The sequence below is a fragment of the Camellia sinensis genome, chromosome 8, assembly GCF_055761805.1.
Source record: "Camellia sinensis isolate YWXY chromosome 8, ASM5576180v1, whole genome shotgun sequence".
Classification (NCBI taxonomy): Eukaryota; Viridiplantae; Streptophyta; class Magnoliopsida; order Ericales; family Theaceae; genus Camellia; species Camellia sinensis.
Genome location: NC_138968.1, coordinates 119596387 through 119612533, shown reverse-complemented (window position 1 = coordinate 119612533; position 16147 = coordinate 119596387). Strand labels below are relative to the sequence as shown.

Here is a 16147-nt window from a genome sequence, read left to right as displayed (position 1 = left end):
TCATTCAATCCATAATAAACCTATAATTTTAAAGTATCATTCAAATTAACTGAATCATTAACATTCAATCACAATACATAATTCATTAACATTCGACACAATACAACTATTCTAAGTTTTCATTCACAAGTCACATCCATCTAGCATAACAATTTGAAACATAACTATTTGTTATCCATGCACAGCTATCAACAAATAAAACTACTAATATTTGCTATCAACAAGTAAGGTGCTTAGCAGCTGCTTTAGCATCCTTTATGTTCCTAATGCACTCCACTGCCTCCTGATTTGTCATTACCTGATACCAAAAGTCCAGTCTGTTCAGAGCATACATTACAGGGAAAAAGAGAAATATACACAAAAAAAAAAAAAAAAAAAAAAGGTGCCAATAGAAACCAAACACGGAATGGGACACAAAACTCTGTGTTCCTAGCATAACTGATATGATATAGATCAATTGCAGCACCAAATTTCACAAGCAGCAATAGCTAGAAAATGTTTAATATCAGTTGAATCTGCATAGACAGTGAACTGATATGTACCAATGATAACAAATGATTTAGTAAGAGAATTTTAAAATTTGTAGACAAAGTAGAAATGTATATATATATATATATATATATAATCACAATCTACAATATAAACAGAGTAATTAACACCAAATGACCCATAATACAGTGATGACGATAGTTTTTACCTTATCCGCTAGTTGAAAGCTCATGATTGCATGATAAGGGCAGCTAGTGTTGTCAATAAACATTGCCTAAACTTGGATTCAGGTATTTGATGGCATAGATCACTGTAGGTAAGTCTGGAACTGGAAGATATTTAAAAACTAAATCAGAACCAGCATGGTTTATGCTAAAACCAAACAATGTATGCAGAGACATAAAAGTAACACCTACTACTTTGCATATTGGAAGGTTCCAGATCCTGCCAAATTTAAATAGTATCTCAGTGAGAATGTCGTTCAATGAAAAAGTGTCTGCGTGTGTGTGTGTGTGTGTCATTCAACCATTATTTAATTATCCACTCTATCAAGGGCTATATGCTCACATAATTAAATAATTCATATATTCCGCTTCTACCATTTCCATTTACGGTGATCATCACTTGTAGATGACTCAAGGTTATAATTTTGCATGTAATACAGTGGCATCAAAATGATAACCATAATGATATACTTGGTTCTATTGATTTTAAGGAAATGTAACACACAAACCACGCCTAGGCCAAAGAAGTCCAAACCCACAAACTTATCTCCAAAAGGGCCTGACTCACGAAAGAGTGATGGAGACTTATTGGCTCACTAGGGTGGGACAACTACTGGATGTGGGCCGAATACACTTTTTTGTCCTTTGATCTTAAAGAAGTATAAAAGAAACAGAGAGAAACCATATCGGAACAAAAATAAGTCCAAACTCATGCACTACCTCCAGAAGGGCATAACACTAAGATGACTGGAGAGTTATAAGACCCACTAAAGTGAGACAACTATGCGATGAGGGACGGGATACACTTTTCTTTCTTTTGTTCTTAAGGAAATCTGCAAACTGATAAACTACACCTGGCCCAAAGAAGTCCAAACCAACACACAAACACAATGATATGCAAGTATCTTGTTTCCTTTCACTTTGTTTATCTCCAGCTGCTTCAGTAATGAATTCAATTGATAATAGAATGCAGCAGCATACCTCCTGCAAAATATTTTTCAAGACAGAATGGGTTACTGAGAGAACCTCCTGCATAAAGAAGCTTTGTATCTTTTCAGCAAGACCAGAAACATCCCCAATCAACGCATAAGCATCAACCACCTATAAAGCATTGAAACACTCGTATCAAGAAAAAAATGAAAACAACAAGAATGCTGAACAACAATTGTTACTTTCTTTTTTCTTTTTACCATTGTATTGGCTAAGTTACTTGTACTGTGTTTCGTGTGTGTGTGTAAGCAATGGACATGTGTGTCCCCCATGCATCAGAAGTGTGTCTTGGTCTAAAACTAATAAAAAATAATAATATAACACATTTGACTATATGCCCAACACATGTCAGGAAGTGTCCGATGAGCATTGGTTTGGACATGGACATGCGCCTTGGAAGTGTCCATGCTGGTAACAAGTCCATTGAAAAAACCAACCACGTAATGAATGCATAAAAAGATGTCAGAGAGAGCAAAACACATCAAACATTGCAACAATGATTAATCCCCAATCAATAATTACTATAAGAAAAGAATTGTAGCAATTATTTAATAATATCCAGTTTTGACTATTGACTAATGATATCTAGAACTGAATATTGATATGAACAATAAAATATTCCAAAAAAAAGTAAAACCAAAAGAATTTTAACCTAGAATGATTGAAGCAGAAATTGCATTCCTGATGCAAAATCCAAAAAATCAAAAATAAAAAGACCAACATGTGGGAAACAGAGTATAAAAGCAAAGAAAGAATTGAGAATTGTAACCAATTTCCCCAAGAAATAAAATTGACAAGACCAAGCATCTTCTGGTTGATATAAAGTATACGGATCATTATATACGCCGACAAGTTGAACATCTCAATAACAATACCAGATGATGCAATTAAATCACCATACATGTTCCAGAGTACATTTCCTTATATTACAAAGAAAACCAGGTATCAATTTATAAAAAAAAATAATTATTGTCCTAATTAGGTCAACAATTGATCCAAACCTAGAGCCCGCTTGAGCGCTGATCGAGCAAGGCAATTTGGAGCTTTTTGGAAAATAAAAACATGCTCAAGGTCGAGCTGGAATCAAGCCCACTTCATGTGGGACCTTCTGGAGTTGAAACTCCAAGAATCCACGTAACCAACTCACTTGGGTTGTTATACATGCCAATACAAAAGTTGTACATAGTTTCTAAGAATCCCATACTTTTTTTAAGAATTAGAAGATCCACAACCTCCATATTTAAATTGCAAATGAAAATCTCATTCCACAAGTAATTTAGTTTAATCTTTCTACACCTATATCAATCTTTAAAATGGAGAGTAAATTAAAAATTTGGAAAAAAAAATGCAGAGAGTTGTAGAATTCTAAAGAAACAATGTAAAATTTTAGGTGAGAGAAGACGGCATGACAATTCCATGACTATAATGATGGATTTTGTTCTAGCAAACGTGGGTGTTTTGCAATGTTTAAAGTGGTATGGATTGAAGCAAATAAGATCGTTAGCTATAAGACACCATTTTGGTTTCCTCAAATAAATTATTGGTGAAGTTCAAGGATGTAGTGAGTGGTGATGGGTGGTGCATGGTGGTAAAAGACAACAATGGTAATTGTTGTGGTGATGGTTATAGTGTGATCACTTGCTAAAGATGGTTTTGTTGTTTGGTTGTTTTTGTTTCGGCCATGTGGCATGGGTGTCATGTTGGATGGTTGGGTTTGATGAAGAGCGGAAAAGAGAGAGAGAGAGAGAGAGAGAGAGAGAGAGAGAGAGAGAATTGAAAGATTAGGCGACAATGGTCTTGTGAGGCTATGGTTGCGAAGTGTGGGTGGCAGTGTTTCGCACTTATCATCATTCATGGGGATAATAATGGCGCGTTTGGGTAAAGGGAGATGACAGCATGGAATCACCGAGTTTACTCAAGAAGTGAATCAGTAATTTAGGAATTTATTATTCGAAAAAGTCATTTTAGATAGAAAGGATAATATAATAAATTCATTGCTTTTGTTAGAGTTGTTTTTGATAGGGTGGATCAATGTAATTTTTTCAAAACATAGGGGTGTGACATAATCATATTAAACATCAAGAAAGGTTCGTGTAATTCACCCTTTATTTTATCAGTCATAGTCTTGGTTCCTTAAAGATGAAATTTTAATATTCAAAGGTCATGTTTTCTAAGTTGTCCTCAATACCTATTCAAGACAATAAAAATATTTTCAATTTTGAAACCAGACCTTTTTCATCCCCTCTTCCAACCACACGACCAAATAAAATAAAACTTGTAATCCAGCCTCCAAGTAATGTGATGTAATAAGATTTAGTTGTCTATTAGAATGGCCAGCTGTGCATGAGCTAACCATGAGTGCTTAGTTGGGTCTTTAGTCTACAAGTAGGCGGTTTAGGCTCATTATAATCAGTTTGTGACATTTTGAGATTGTATCTATTGAGCTAAGTGCTCTTTATCCCTAATTTCAGCATTTTCTCTCTTATGGAATCCAATTCCTAAATTGGATTCATCATTATGTCTCTACCTATAAGGGGTCTGTTTAGTATAGCTTCTCGTAAGTTGAAAGGTAATCATCATAACGAAGAAACTAAAAGCATCCTTCTCTCAACTTTTCAATAATCAACTTTTTCAGCTTATTTAATGTATTTTTGCCTTATAAAATGTAAGTAACTACACCGAATACTTTGGCACAAATTCTCATAATAAATAAAAATTATAAGTAGCCCAATAAATGGCCTCAACTTTATATCCGTTCTTATAAAAAAAATAAAAAAGCCATTTATATTCTTTTCATCACATTACACCTCATTTCATTTACATCTGTTTTGCTTTTCTAATAGCTGCTCCCTCAAGCCTACATGTTCAAAGAAGTTACATGCAACTATGTGCTAATTGAGAAAATTAATTGTGGTAATTTTTTTTTTGAAATACCTCAAGACATAATGATGCAGGTAATACTAACACATGAGTTGCCACACATATTTTTACTAAGCACACCACTCTTATCATAACTGCAACAAAAGTGTACCCAAACGACCTAATCTGCTAATGAATTTCGAGGAGTAGGTAAAGAAACCCAATTTCCAATCCAACCAATAAAATTCAGTCAAACCCCAAATCAACACTAGTCAAGGTAAAAAATAAAACAATAAATAAAAAGATAATTTTAATTAGATGCATAATTCCCTCTAAGTTCACCAGCTCAATTTAGTCTATTAATCGATATGCAAAATAGAAACCCAAGTCAACACTGATGATGTTGATCAAAATTCAACACTAGTTGTGAGTTCATTAACTCAATTTGGGTACCTAAAAAACTACATTACTGAAGAAACCCATGTAGCAAAATACAAACCCACATAAATATGTATGTAAAATAAGCATAATGAGGGATTAATTAACTCGGGACGATCGGAAGTGGAAGGAAGGAGGCCGAGAGATCGGGCAGAGCGAACTGAGCTGAGAAGCTTCTCTCCGACCTTGGAGTAATCCATTCCGCCCCCTTGGAAGAAGAGCAATGAAGCGAAGAACAAAACCCTAGTTCCCTCGAAACCCCCGTCGCTCAAAGCGAAGAACCTCCTTTGCTAATAAATTTTAGATGTGGCCTTGGTGGCAAATGAGGTAGTATATATATAGAGAGAGGGAGGGGGGAGAAACAGGGGTAAAAAGGAAAAGAGGGTTGATGGTGGTTGTTCACGATGAGAAGGAATATACTCACGAAATGACTTCTGAGGAGTCCATTAGCAAAGGAGGTGAGAACAATAATTAATTCCATTAGCAAAGGAGGTTAGAATTGAAAACAAGATTGAAAGAAATCTAAATTGAAATCTAAATCTAATTCGAAATTAGCTACACATATTTGTATGTATAGAGATATAGAGATATATATATATATATATATATAGAGAGAGAGAGAGAGAGAGGTTTCCATTGTTGCACTTTGATTTGTAATGATGCGCGACAGTGGAAGATCGAGGGTGAACGACGGTGGAAGACCGACATTGACTGTGAACGGCGAATCAACGATGGTGAGTCTGAAAGAGAGAGAGAGAGCAAGAGACTGAACTTGTTTGGGTCTATCTACATATTGATAGAAAATAAATTGGGCGGTAATGTAAGAGTGTATTCCCACCAAAAAAATGAAACTGTGTTTTTGAAATTGTTTAACTTTATTGCCGACAAAATGTTTTTTGGTCACTAAAAATAAGTATTTTGCCGACCACATTTTTGGTCGGCAAAGATCAAAAGTAAAAAAAATTCATTAATATTTGGCGACGAAAATATTAGTCGCAGAAAAGGTATCTTCGACGACATCTTTTTAGTCGCCAAATCTCAATCAACGACGACTAAAATATTAGTCGCTAAATATATTAATTTGGCGACTGATTTTTTTGATTGCTGAAAATAAGTTTTTGGCAACCAAATTTTTTGGTTGCCAAAGAAAAAAATAATTTTTGGCGACCAAAAGACCATATTAGTCGCAAAAAAAGTACTTTCGCTGACAAATATTTTTAGTCGCCAAATCTCAATCAACAGCGACTAAAATATTAGTCACTAAAAGTACTAATTTGGCGACTAATTTTTTTTGGTTGCTGAAAATAAGTTTTTGGCGACCAAATTTTTTGTCGCTAAAAAAAATGTGACCTTCCGTGACCAAATTTGTAGTTGGTCGGCAAAAGCATACCACTGTCTGCGACCAACTCATTTTTTAGTCGCCAAAATATAACCTTCTGCGACCAATAATATTTGGTCGCCAAAAATAAAGATCAATCGCGACTAATTAATATTTGGTCGCCAAATGTCATTTTCTTGCGACCAAAATTTTTTTGGTCGGCAATAGTGGTCGCAAAATGTGTAAATTCTTGTAGTGTGTATATTTTTCAAATGTAACACTCTAATATAACACTCTAAAAAAAACTCTTTAGTGAACTTTTTTCAAACGTAACACTTCAATGTAATACTCCAAAAAAAGGATGTGGGATTTTTCAAACCATTTCAAAAAAGAGTACAAAAATTCCTTAGTAAGTTTTGGACAAATGTATAATTTCAAACTATGAAGGTTACGTTTGGAAAAAATACACTAAGGATTTTTTAGTGTTTTTACGTGTGTTATATTGGAATATGTTACATTGAAGTATTATGGTTGGAATTACATTGATTGGAGTGTTATGTTTAGAAAAAGTACAATAAGAAGTTTTTTTTTTTTTTTTTTTTTGTTAAATTAGAGTGTTATGTTTGAAAAAGGAACACTAAGAAAAAAAATTTAGTGTTACGTTATTACGTTTAGAAAAAATACACTAAAATTTTTTTTAATGTGTTACATTGAAGAGTTATGTTATTGGAGTGTTACATTAGAATATTACATTTTTGTTCGTAATGTGAGATTTGTTCTAAAATGAGGGAAAATCTAAAACTTCTATAGTACAAATTGCCCAAATATATAATTTTACATTTGAAGAAACCCACTTTTATTTCTGAAAAATTAAACCCACTCATGTAAATGATTATCCTTTTGTGTAATTTTCACTTTAATAAAATTTTTGGGCTCCTAAGAAAAAAGAGAGGACTAAATAGTTCACAAGATCATGATTTGAGATTTATTAATGTTTTATCCAAAAATATATATGTATATATATATATTAGTCTAGCTTGCTAATTTCATATAAGGTTTGTGTGGATATTAGCAAATAAATAAATAAAAGTAAGTACTTAGCATTTTATCCAATCATTTTTTTTTTTTCTTTTTCAAATTACTTTTAAATGGGCCCAATTTCAAAAGTTGGCCTTAGGCCCCAAATATCTCAGGACCGTCCTAGTGGACAAACTTCAAGCTTCCTTTTTGGGGAGACACTGAAGTAAGAAGAGAAGTACAGTTGGAAGGAGATATCAAAAACTAAGAAGCAAGGAGGATTGGGAGTAAGGAATATTATAATTTTTAATGAATGCATATTCTCTAAATTGTGGTGGACGTTCTGTTCTGAGAAGGGAGCTCTTTGGAGAAGACTTATATACGGCAAATGTAGTGGGAGATCAGGAAACTGGTTACCTTTGCAGGGAGATATCAACAATTGCTCAAGAATTTGGATATAATGTCTACTGCGTCTAGTAATCCTTGTCTACTCAGTTATTTTCTACACAACTCAAAACTAGTGATTGATGATGGAAATAGTTTGAACAGTATTATTATCTCAATTATTTCACTGATTTATTCAAAATATACTTGAAAAGTATACAAATTTTGTTAATGATATGTCATAATTTGAAAAAAAATATTTGAACAAATTAGTTTAAAAAAAAACTAATTGGTGCACACTAAATGACACCGAATAATACACTAATAAGTTGAGCAAATAGTTTTTTAACGAAAAAAAAAAAAAAAACGCACACACACACTAATAGGAAGTGCAAACAAGTGTGACCTCTCCAAAAAAATAAAAAGAACAAGTGTAAGTGCAAACCAATTAGAGTGGCAAACCAATAATGAACCTAATAATGCAAACTCAGAATCATTAGTCATCATCTGCTGCATTACATTAGCATTTGAATTAAGTTTTTCTTTGTTCTTCAAAACTGAACAATCTTTCTTTCAATGCCTTTTGTTGTAACAATATGTACACTCATCCTTCACGAGGTCCAATCTATCAGTTGAAATTCCCATTAGAACAAGGGCTACTACATCCCTTACTAGCTTTCATTTCTTCAGACTTGCCTCTAATTGTCAAAATTTCACTAGATGTGTCATTATGGGCCTATTTATCTTTCTTCATGTACTCATTGTTAATCAAAATACTCATTATGGGCCTGTTTATCTTTCTCCATGTACACTCTTATTAATCAAAATATTAGATACATTTTCAAAACAAATTTCATCCTTACCATCTCACAAAGTAGTGATAAGATGATCATAGGTATTGGGAGAGAATTCAACAACAAAAAAGCTTTATCATCATCTTTAATTTCAACATCTGAATTCAGATCGGTAAATATTCTATTATAATCAGTCAAGTGTTCAAACATAGATATCCCTTCCTCATATTTGCATCAAAACAGTTTCTTCTTCAGGTAGAGTCAGGTGTGGAGCTTTGTTGTCGATGGATCTTGGCAAGAGAAAGGAGGCAAGGCTGGATATGCATGGGTGTGTTATGATGAAGACCAGGTTATGGTAGGAAAACACGCTCAGGAATCCCGTTTGCCATCAGCCCTTACTGCTGATGGTTGTTTGGCTGCTATTTAGTGGGCGAAAGACAGGAGACTCAACTGCGTGTCCATCGTCACAGACTGTCAAGTTTCGGTTAATACTCCGAAGGGCGTTTGTGCTCCAGATTGGAATATAGCTTCAATATTTAGTGATATTAGGTGTAGCAATGCTTGTTTTAACTTCCTACATATTTCTGAAGTTAGTAGGTATGTGGTGGAGTCGGTCCATAAACTGGCAAGTGTTTAGTGATATGTTTTATATATATATATATATATATATATATGTTTATCTTTTTTTCAAAAAAAAAAAAAAAAAACAAAAAAGAGTCAATTCTTTACACTTTTTTTGGGTCAATTCTATACACTCCTGATCATAAACTTGTTTTCAAGTTTTTTTCACAAATTGTTAACCATCATCTCTCACATAACAAAATACTTTGAATCTTTTACAAGGCAAAATCCAATAGTGCCACAAGCCTGACGATTAATTTTTTCCTACTCTTTCTATGCCATACTTTCAAATATCCAAATCTTATTGGATTAACAAGTCCATGACCTCCAACCAATATGCCAAATTAGTTAGTACCATCAAAATTTTCAACTTCAACTTCTGCGTTGGAAATCATAGACCACTACTCAAATTTGCTAGAAGATTTCTCTTCAGCCACCTTCCTTTCAACTTTCACAAACCACCAACAATGAACACAAGTTTCACAAAGGCCAAACCCCAAAACTCTGATACCAATTTATTGTGCAGAGAGCCTCTTGAACATCCAACCACACCAAGATTGAAAGATATAAATATGAAGAAAAAAAAAACACTAATATCATAAAACAAGTAAGAGTGAGTGACAATCACAAACACACGAAACCAAGATTTATATAATTCAGCCTAAACCTACATTCATGACCATCAACAAATGAAGAATCTAATAGCACTGATCAGTTTATGAGGTGAACTATCTGCCCAATTATTCAAGGAGATGGTTTCGCTATGGCTTTTATCTGCCCAATTTATCAGTTAAACTATGTTTGGAGGCATCAACATCTGAACAACATTTTTTTTTTTTTTTAATCAATGAAAAAAAAAGAATTTATTAGAGACAAAAACGAAAGGTACAATGAGAAAGTCTGGTGAGAATTGCATCATAGCTTGAACTATACTTCATATTATTTTCATCGATAGAGAGGGAGTTTAGGACAGGAGATAACAAGCTCTGGTAATACACATTTTCTGTGCTGCTGAAAAATACATGTTTCAAGGTTTGCCCTTTAGACTTCTCACTTGTATACAAAATTAGTTACACTTATTTTCTGAAATTGCAAGAAATTTAAAATTGCATTTCTTATTTCAAGGTTTAGCCTTAAAGTTCTAAAGCAACTAAAAATGACAATCTTCAGGGACATTCAATAAAGTTTGACCGATTCAGAGAATAGTAGCATAACCCCTGCACAAGAATGACATGCACAAATCCCAAGACCACAAAACCTGACTGTAGTCATTTCATCCAAGGCCGCTTCTCATTTCTCCCCAAGTAGAAGTGACTTGACAATTGCCTCACCCATTCCATCAGAATGTGGAAGCAGGTGTCCAGCGCCAGGTAACTCATGGTACTGTATCCAGGGAAGTTTTGTGGCAATGTAGCGTTGTAGTTTAACGGGTACAAGGCCATCTTCATCCCCCTGCCAAAGATGAACTGAACCTTCATTGTCAACAAAAGGGTTTGTAAGATCCATAGGATCAAAATCCCAACTCCCAAATCCAACCATCATGTCGCGATGCAAGGATTCGAATTCTCCTTGTTGCATTGCATACGCCTGCAAAAACAAGCAAAAAACTCTGAATCAGTCAACCAATTCATTTAGCTCACACTATTGCTCCAATGGATATAGATTAAGAAACGTGGACAGTTCTACAAAGGTAACATGTTGTGTCCAACAAAGACACCGACACGACACGACACGACACAAGACGAGTCAAACACTTCTCAACACTTAGACACACATAAAACACATTACAAGTTTGAATAAAATAACTTGCAATCCAATGATAAAATAAAAACCAAACCAATCAAACCAAGCCTTAAGTTCCATCAAATGGGGTCGGCTACATGAATCCTTCTTCTTCACGCGGCCCTATCAAAGGCGATCTATCTTTTGAGGAGAGTAATAGAAAAGTATAAAGAAAAGAAAAGAGACATTCATATGGTGTTTATCGACCTTGAGAAAGCATATGACAGAGTATCCCGGGATATAATATGGTGGGTGTTAGAGAAGAAAGAGGTGACAAAAGGTTATATTGACGTGATTAGGGACATGTATGAAGAGGTGGTGACCACTATTAGATCGCCAGCTGGAGAGACAAATGAATTTCCTATCACTATAGGGTTACACAAAGGATCTACCTTAAGTCCTTATCTTTTTGCTTTAGTTATGGACGAGTTGACGATAAATATTCAGGATGGCGTGCCATGGTGCATGCTTTTTGCAGACGATATTGTGCTAGTGGATGAGACTAGAGAAGGAGTTAACACAAAATTAGAGATTTGGAAAAAAACACTTGAATCTAAAGGATTCCGGATAATGATAAAATAAAAATAATATAAATTTATATTTGTTTTATTTTTTCAGACTTCAAATATTATTATATTTTATTTAAATATTCACAAATATGACATGTTATAATTATTTGTCTTTATATATAACACATAATAAATATATATATAATTATATATTTTTCATGAGTCCCCCATGTGTTGTCTTATATTTCTTAACAATTTCCATATCAGTGTGTCGTGTCTAACATTTAAAGATTTTGATTTTGGTAATGCAATCATGCCAAATTATCCATAAAATGATCGAATTTGCAAATTCTTGATCATAACAACTAATGCACATATATAGGCACTAACACGGATGTCCTATCGATACCCATCTTCGTAATACAACAGGAAAAGTTAATAGTACCTTGTGCTTTTGATGCGCTGCAAGCTTTGTAATAAGTTCTATATCTTGCCTGTTGAGTTTAGGCCTTCCAGCTACAACACTTGAAGGGGGAAACCATTTCTGAGTGTTCCACCAATAAGTGAGCGACGGGGCGTAGTGAGCGACTCGAAGAGCCCATTGGTCTTGTGGAAATTGTTCATAATAGGCTTCTTTAGTTAAGTTTGCAGGAAAACCAGGCAACCAGTAGTTGACAACCGGAGCAAGTAGTGCTGCACCTGCTAGACTGTGAGCACCCAAAATATCCGACTTCAGAGAAATTTTGAAAAACACTTTTCATTGCATAGAACTCAAAAAATCAATTTGTTCAAAACATGTGCTTCCTTTCTTCGAATTTCCTATATACTTCCTGAATTTAAATTACCAAAAATGCAAAAGTTGACATAATGCTTAATCTGTCATCATGGTGAGAGTAGTGACTACAGCTTGGTCGCATCTTACCGCTGAGGAATGTACTTAAGGCAGCCCCAAACTGCCTGTCCTCCCATTGAAAACCCAATTACATAAAACTTGGATCCAAGTCCCAATTGATCGGCTAGCTCTTCTATATCTAAAGCAAAACTTTTCAAGGTTCGTTTTGGATCCGGATCACTTTCTCCATAACCCGGTCTGTCAACGGACACAAGATACACACCAAGTTCTTCAACTATTCCCTGAAAAGATCCATGATGAACTCATATGAAACAACCACTGAAAATACCTCCCAAATTTTAAAAAGAATAAAATACATCTATGGTCCCTAAAGCATGCATTTTGTCACTTTGGTCCTCCAAGTTTCAAGTTTAGTCAATTTGGTCCAATTTTAAATGGGCAATCTAAATTCTTAAGGAAATGATAATAAAGTACACCCATAGTCTCTAAAGTATGCATTTTGCATCATTTTGGTTTCCTTATTCAATTTTGTCCCAAAACACTGTAAAACTATGTTTGGATGACTAACAGCTAGAAGGGGAATGAAAATTGCATTAATGAGAATCCAATACCCAGTAAATCTAATTCTGAGATAATCACATCTAACTATTTGGATAATTTAGGAATCTTAGTAATCCCCCTCTAGAGTTCTACCATCCATACAAAGCCTTATAGTGGTTACGGATGAAGTTGACAAGATTGAAAGTTTGGGGGGCCAAAGTGACGCAAAATACAAACTTTAGGAATCATCAGTGTATTTTATTATATTCTGTTAAAAATTTAGGCAGTTGTTTATAATTGGAGCAAACTAACTAAACTGGGAAACTTTGGAAACGAATTTGACAATATTGAAACTTGGAAGGCCACAGTGACATCAAATGGATACTTTGGGGACCATATGTGTATTTTATCCACGTAATAATAATAATAATAATAATAATAATAATAATAATAATAATAATAATAATAATAATAATAACAACAACAACAATAAATTAACAGATCAAAACATAACCAATGTTGCAATTCTTGCATCATGTCTGCAAGAACCAAAGCCATGAACCAAGATGATCTTATAGTTGGCTGTTTCTTTTGGCACCCGATGCTCCTTATAAGCCATATGTCTTCCATCCCTAAGCTTTATTCTTGGTGCAGTAATGGGTGGACCACCTGGGGAGCCACAGGTTTTGGGAGGTGGAGGACACATGGTCTGATATGCCCATGCTAGCAACCCAATCAACAGAACCACAATAATTCTCTTAAGCATCCCTAAAGAAAAATATAAAATAAATAAAATAAAATATAATTCCTTTTGAAGATAATTATATATTGGATAACGCGAACTAAGGCCTTATGGAGCATTGACATCAAATACTTATTGTGTGGAACATTGACATCAAATACATTTTTTCCCAAAAAAGAGGGGGAATAATTATACTTAGATATAATGCATATGATCAAAATGCTTATTGTAAAATCCACAGAGAAGTTTGAACTAGACATCTTATCAAAATAATTTTATTTGCTCAAGAAAATTATTGATCGTCATTCATCACAAATAGAAAACAGTCCTTGCCAAAAAAAGCTCATTGATTCTGTTTTTAAAAGGATAAATGCTAATTACTTGTGAATAAAACAGAATGGAGAAAAATACTCAATCTGCGAAGCTTGAGTCAGCCGCTTATCAAATATGAGATTGGAGCTGGCATGAATACCTTTCTTTGGACAGCAGCTAATTGGGATCCTTTGGGCCCCTTGGTGTTTGATGACTTATTCATCAGAGGGCATGGAAATAAATAAGAAGCAGGAACAGATTGTGTCTGATACCCTTGTAACTTTGCAGCCCATGATTACAAGACCTGATAGAGTGGTTTGACTTCCATTCCTGATATTCCAGTCCTTATACAATGGGAATCTACTACTCCTCAAATCAGCTTACGCAAGCTATTAGAAGCCGCAAAGGAACCATTGGCATTAGCCCAATGGCTAGAACCCGTGTACCTCCTCACTAGGAGGTCACAAGTTCACTGGTGTCCAAAACCCGTGTATCTCACAAGAAGGTAACAAGTTCGACTCCCCCTTCCCCCTTCCCCCTTCAATGTAAGGGCAAAAAATAATAATAATGTAGTTCATTGGTGGGATATTGTATGGTTTAAGCAACATGGGTGGCCCAACCATTTTGGGAGCCTTAGACAATCTCAAATAGAGGCATTTTAATCTTACTAATCCATTTAATCTTTTGTGTGACATAATTATTCTTACATTAGAATTTTATCAATTTAATTTTGAAATTTTTTTCCCTACAGAAACAACTGTTACCAAAACAACTGTTACTAATATTGTCAACTATATTTTGTAAGCAATACATTCATCCAAAGAATACTCTAAACTTTTAATATAATTTTGTATGTACGTCAATTAGAGAAATAACACACACTTAGGCTTTGCCAATTTGGGGCAATATTAGGGATCTTTACAAAATAAAAGAGTATATTATTAAGGGTCTCAAAATTTTTGGGCCTTCTCAAATGTGAGGCCTTACAATGGTAGGTCCACCCCTAAGCAGAATATCCCCCCAAGTATGGTTTTTGGTTGATTGGTTGGTATGTCATGGCAGATTAGCAAACCAGAGATAGGATTATTGATTGGGGAATATGTGTTGACTTTACGAGTCTATCTACCTTTATGTGAAGTAAAATCCCATAATCATCACTTTTTTCTACTGTTACTTTTCAGCTCTATATGGAAGATGATTCTTTGGAAGAATGATATAAACAGAGAGAACCTCAAAATTAGGAGATCATCTTTTTCTACTGTATGTTCAAAAAAAACAATTAAAGAAAGAAAACAGAATGGTTTCATATGCTAAAGAAGAAAACAAAATTGAACAAAATTCAAAAGCACAGCATCAGCATAGCATGATCAAAATGGATTGATTCAATTTTCATAACAAGTCCATCACTTTTTCAATTTGTTTTTATCAGTGTCTGCACTAACATCAAACATGTTTACCAATGATCAAAAATCCATTATTTGTGCTCAATCAAACATCAACCCTTTATCAGAATTGGACTAAAACATAAAGCAAAACACAAAACAGAGAGATCCAAGTATGGCTGTAAAAGAATAAATAAATAATAAAATTACACAAACCTAGCAAATGAAATGGTTTCATTGAGAGAGAGAGAGAGAGAGAGAGAGAGAACCTAAAACAAGATTGGGTGGTGGAGATGGGCTGTGTTTGTTTCTAGTATCTTCCTACTGATTCACTGTGTTTCTCAGAGGCCTTTAACACATACGCATGTGTATTGTCTATGTAATCAGACGCTTGCCAAGATCAAAATGCTGCAAAATCTACAAAAGTCAAGAGTTTTGAAGAAAACCCAAACGAGGGTTCACCCAAAAAAAATTGGAAAGAGAGAACTCCAAAATCTTCCAGACAGTAGTGACTTTCCACTTTGGCGACCAGGTATGAAGAAGTAGTTGGGAAATGATAGGGTTAATTAGACCAAGATTTTTTTTATATTATTAGTGAATATTATTTTTATTTCTTTTATTAAAAGTGTTAAAGGTACTAAAAATTCTACTAAAAATTTTATCAAATGTGTACTTGGGATCCACATAAAACTCACGTCATGTGGGACATTTAGTAAAACTTTTAATAGAATATTTGGGTCATTACTCTTCTTTTATTTATGAGAGTTTTATATTTTAATCTTTTAATTATAAACATATATTACTTTTGTTTTTTTGACCACTTTTAAAATGAATATATTTATATATTTTTATAATTGAGAAAATTAATATCTATAAATTTATATATGAATAAA

At 34.1% G+C, this 16147-nt stretch overlaps 1 protein-coding gene, 1 long non-coding RNA gene and 1 other non-coding gene across 3 annotated transcripts; 1 reads left to right on the top strand and 2 right to left on the bottom strand.

Annotated features, from left to right (window-relative positions):
* Positions 1 to 23: 23 nt before the first annotated feature.
* On the bottom strand, positions 24 to 4202 carry LOC114319189 (uncharacterized). The gene is made up of 3 exons (XR_014338099.1): positions 1695 to 4202; positions 698 to 817; positions 24 to 298 (listed from the first exon to the last, which is right to left on the bottom strand). It is a non-coding gene; the product is annotated as an uncharacterized LOC114319189 (long non-coding RNA).
* Positions 4203 to 10052: 5850 nt separating this feature from the next.
* Positions 10053 to 15827, bottom strand: LOC114319145 (putative lysophospholipase BODYGUARD 2). The gene is made up of 5 exons (XM_028266139.2): positions 15524 to 15827; positions 13333 to 13586; positions 12348 to 12559; positions 11871 to 12132; positions 10053 to 10721 (listed from the first exon to the last, which is right to left on the bottom strand). The coding sequence occupies exons 2-5, from the start codon at positions 13582 to 13584 to the stop codon at positions 10425 to 10427; spliced, it is 1023 nt and encodes a 340-aa protein (XP_028121940.2). The 5' UTR covers positions 13585 to 13586; positions 15524 to 15827; the 3' UTR covers positions 10053 to 10424.
* On the top strand, positions 10293 to 10396 carry LOC114319202 (U6 spliceosomal RNA). Its single transcript, XR_003649330.2, has one exon. It is a non-coding gene; the product is annotated as a U6 spliceosomal RNA (small nuclear RNA).
* Positions 15828 to 16147: the final 320 nt, after the last annotated feature.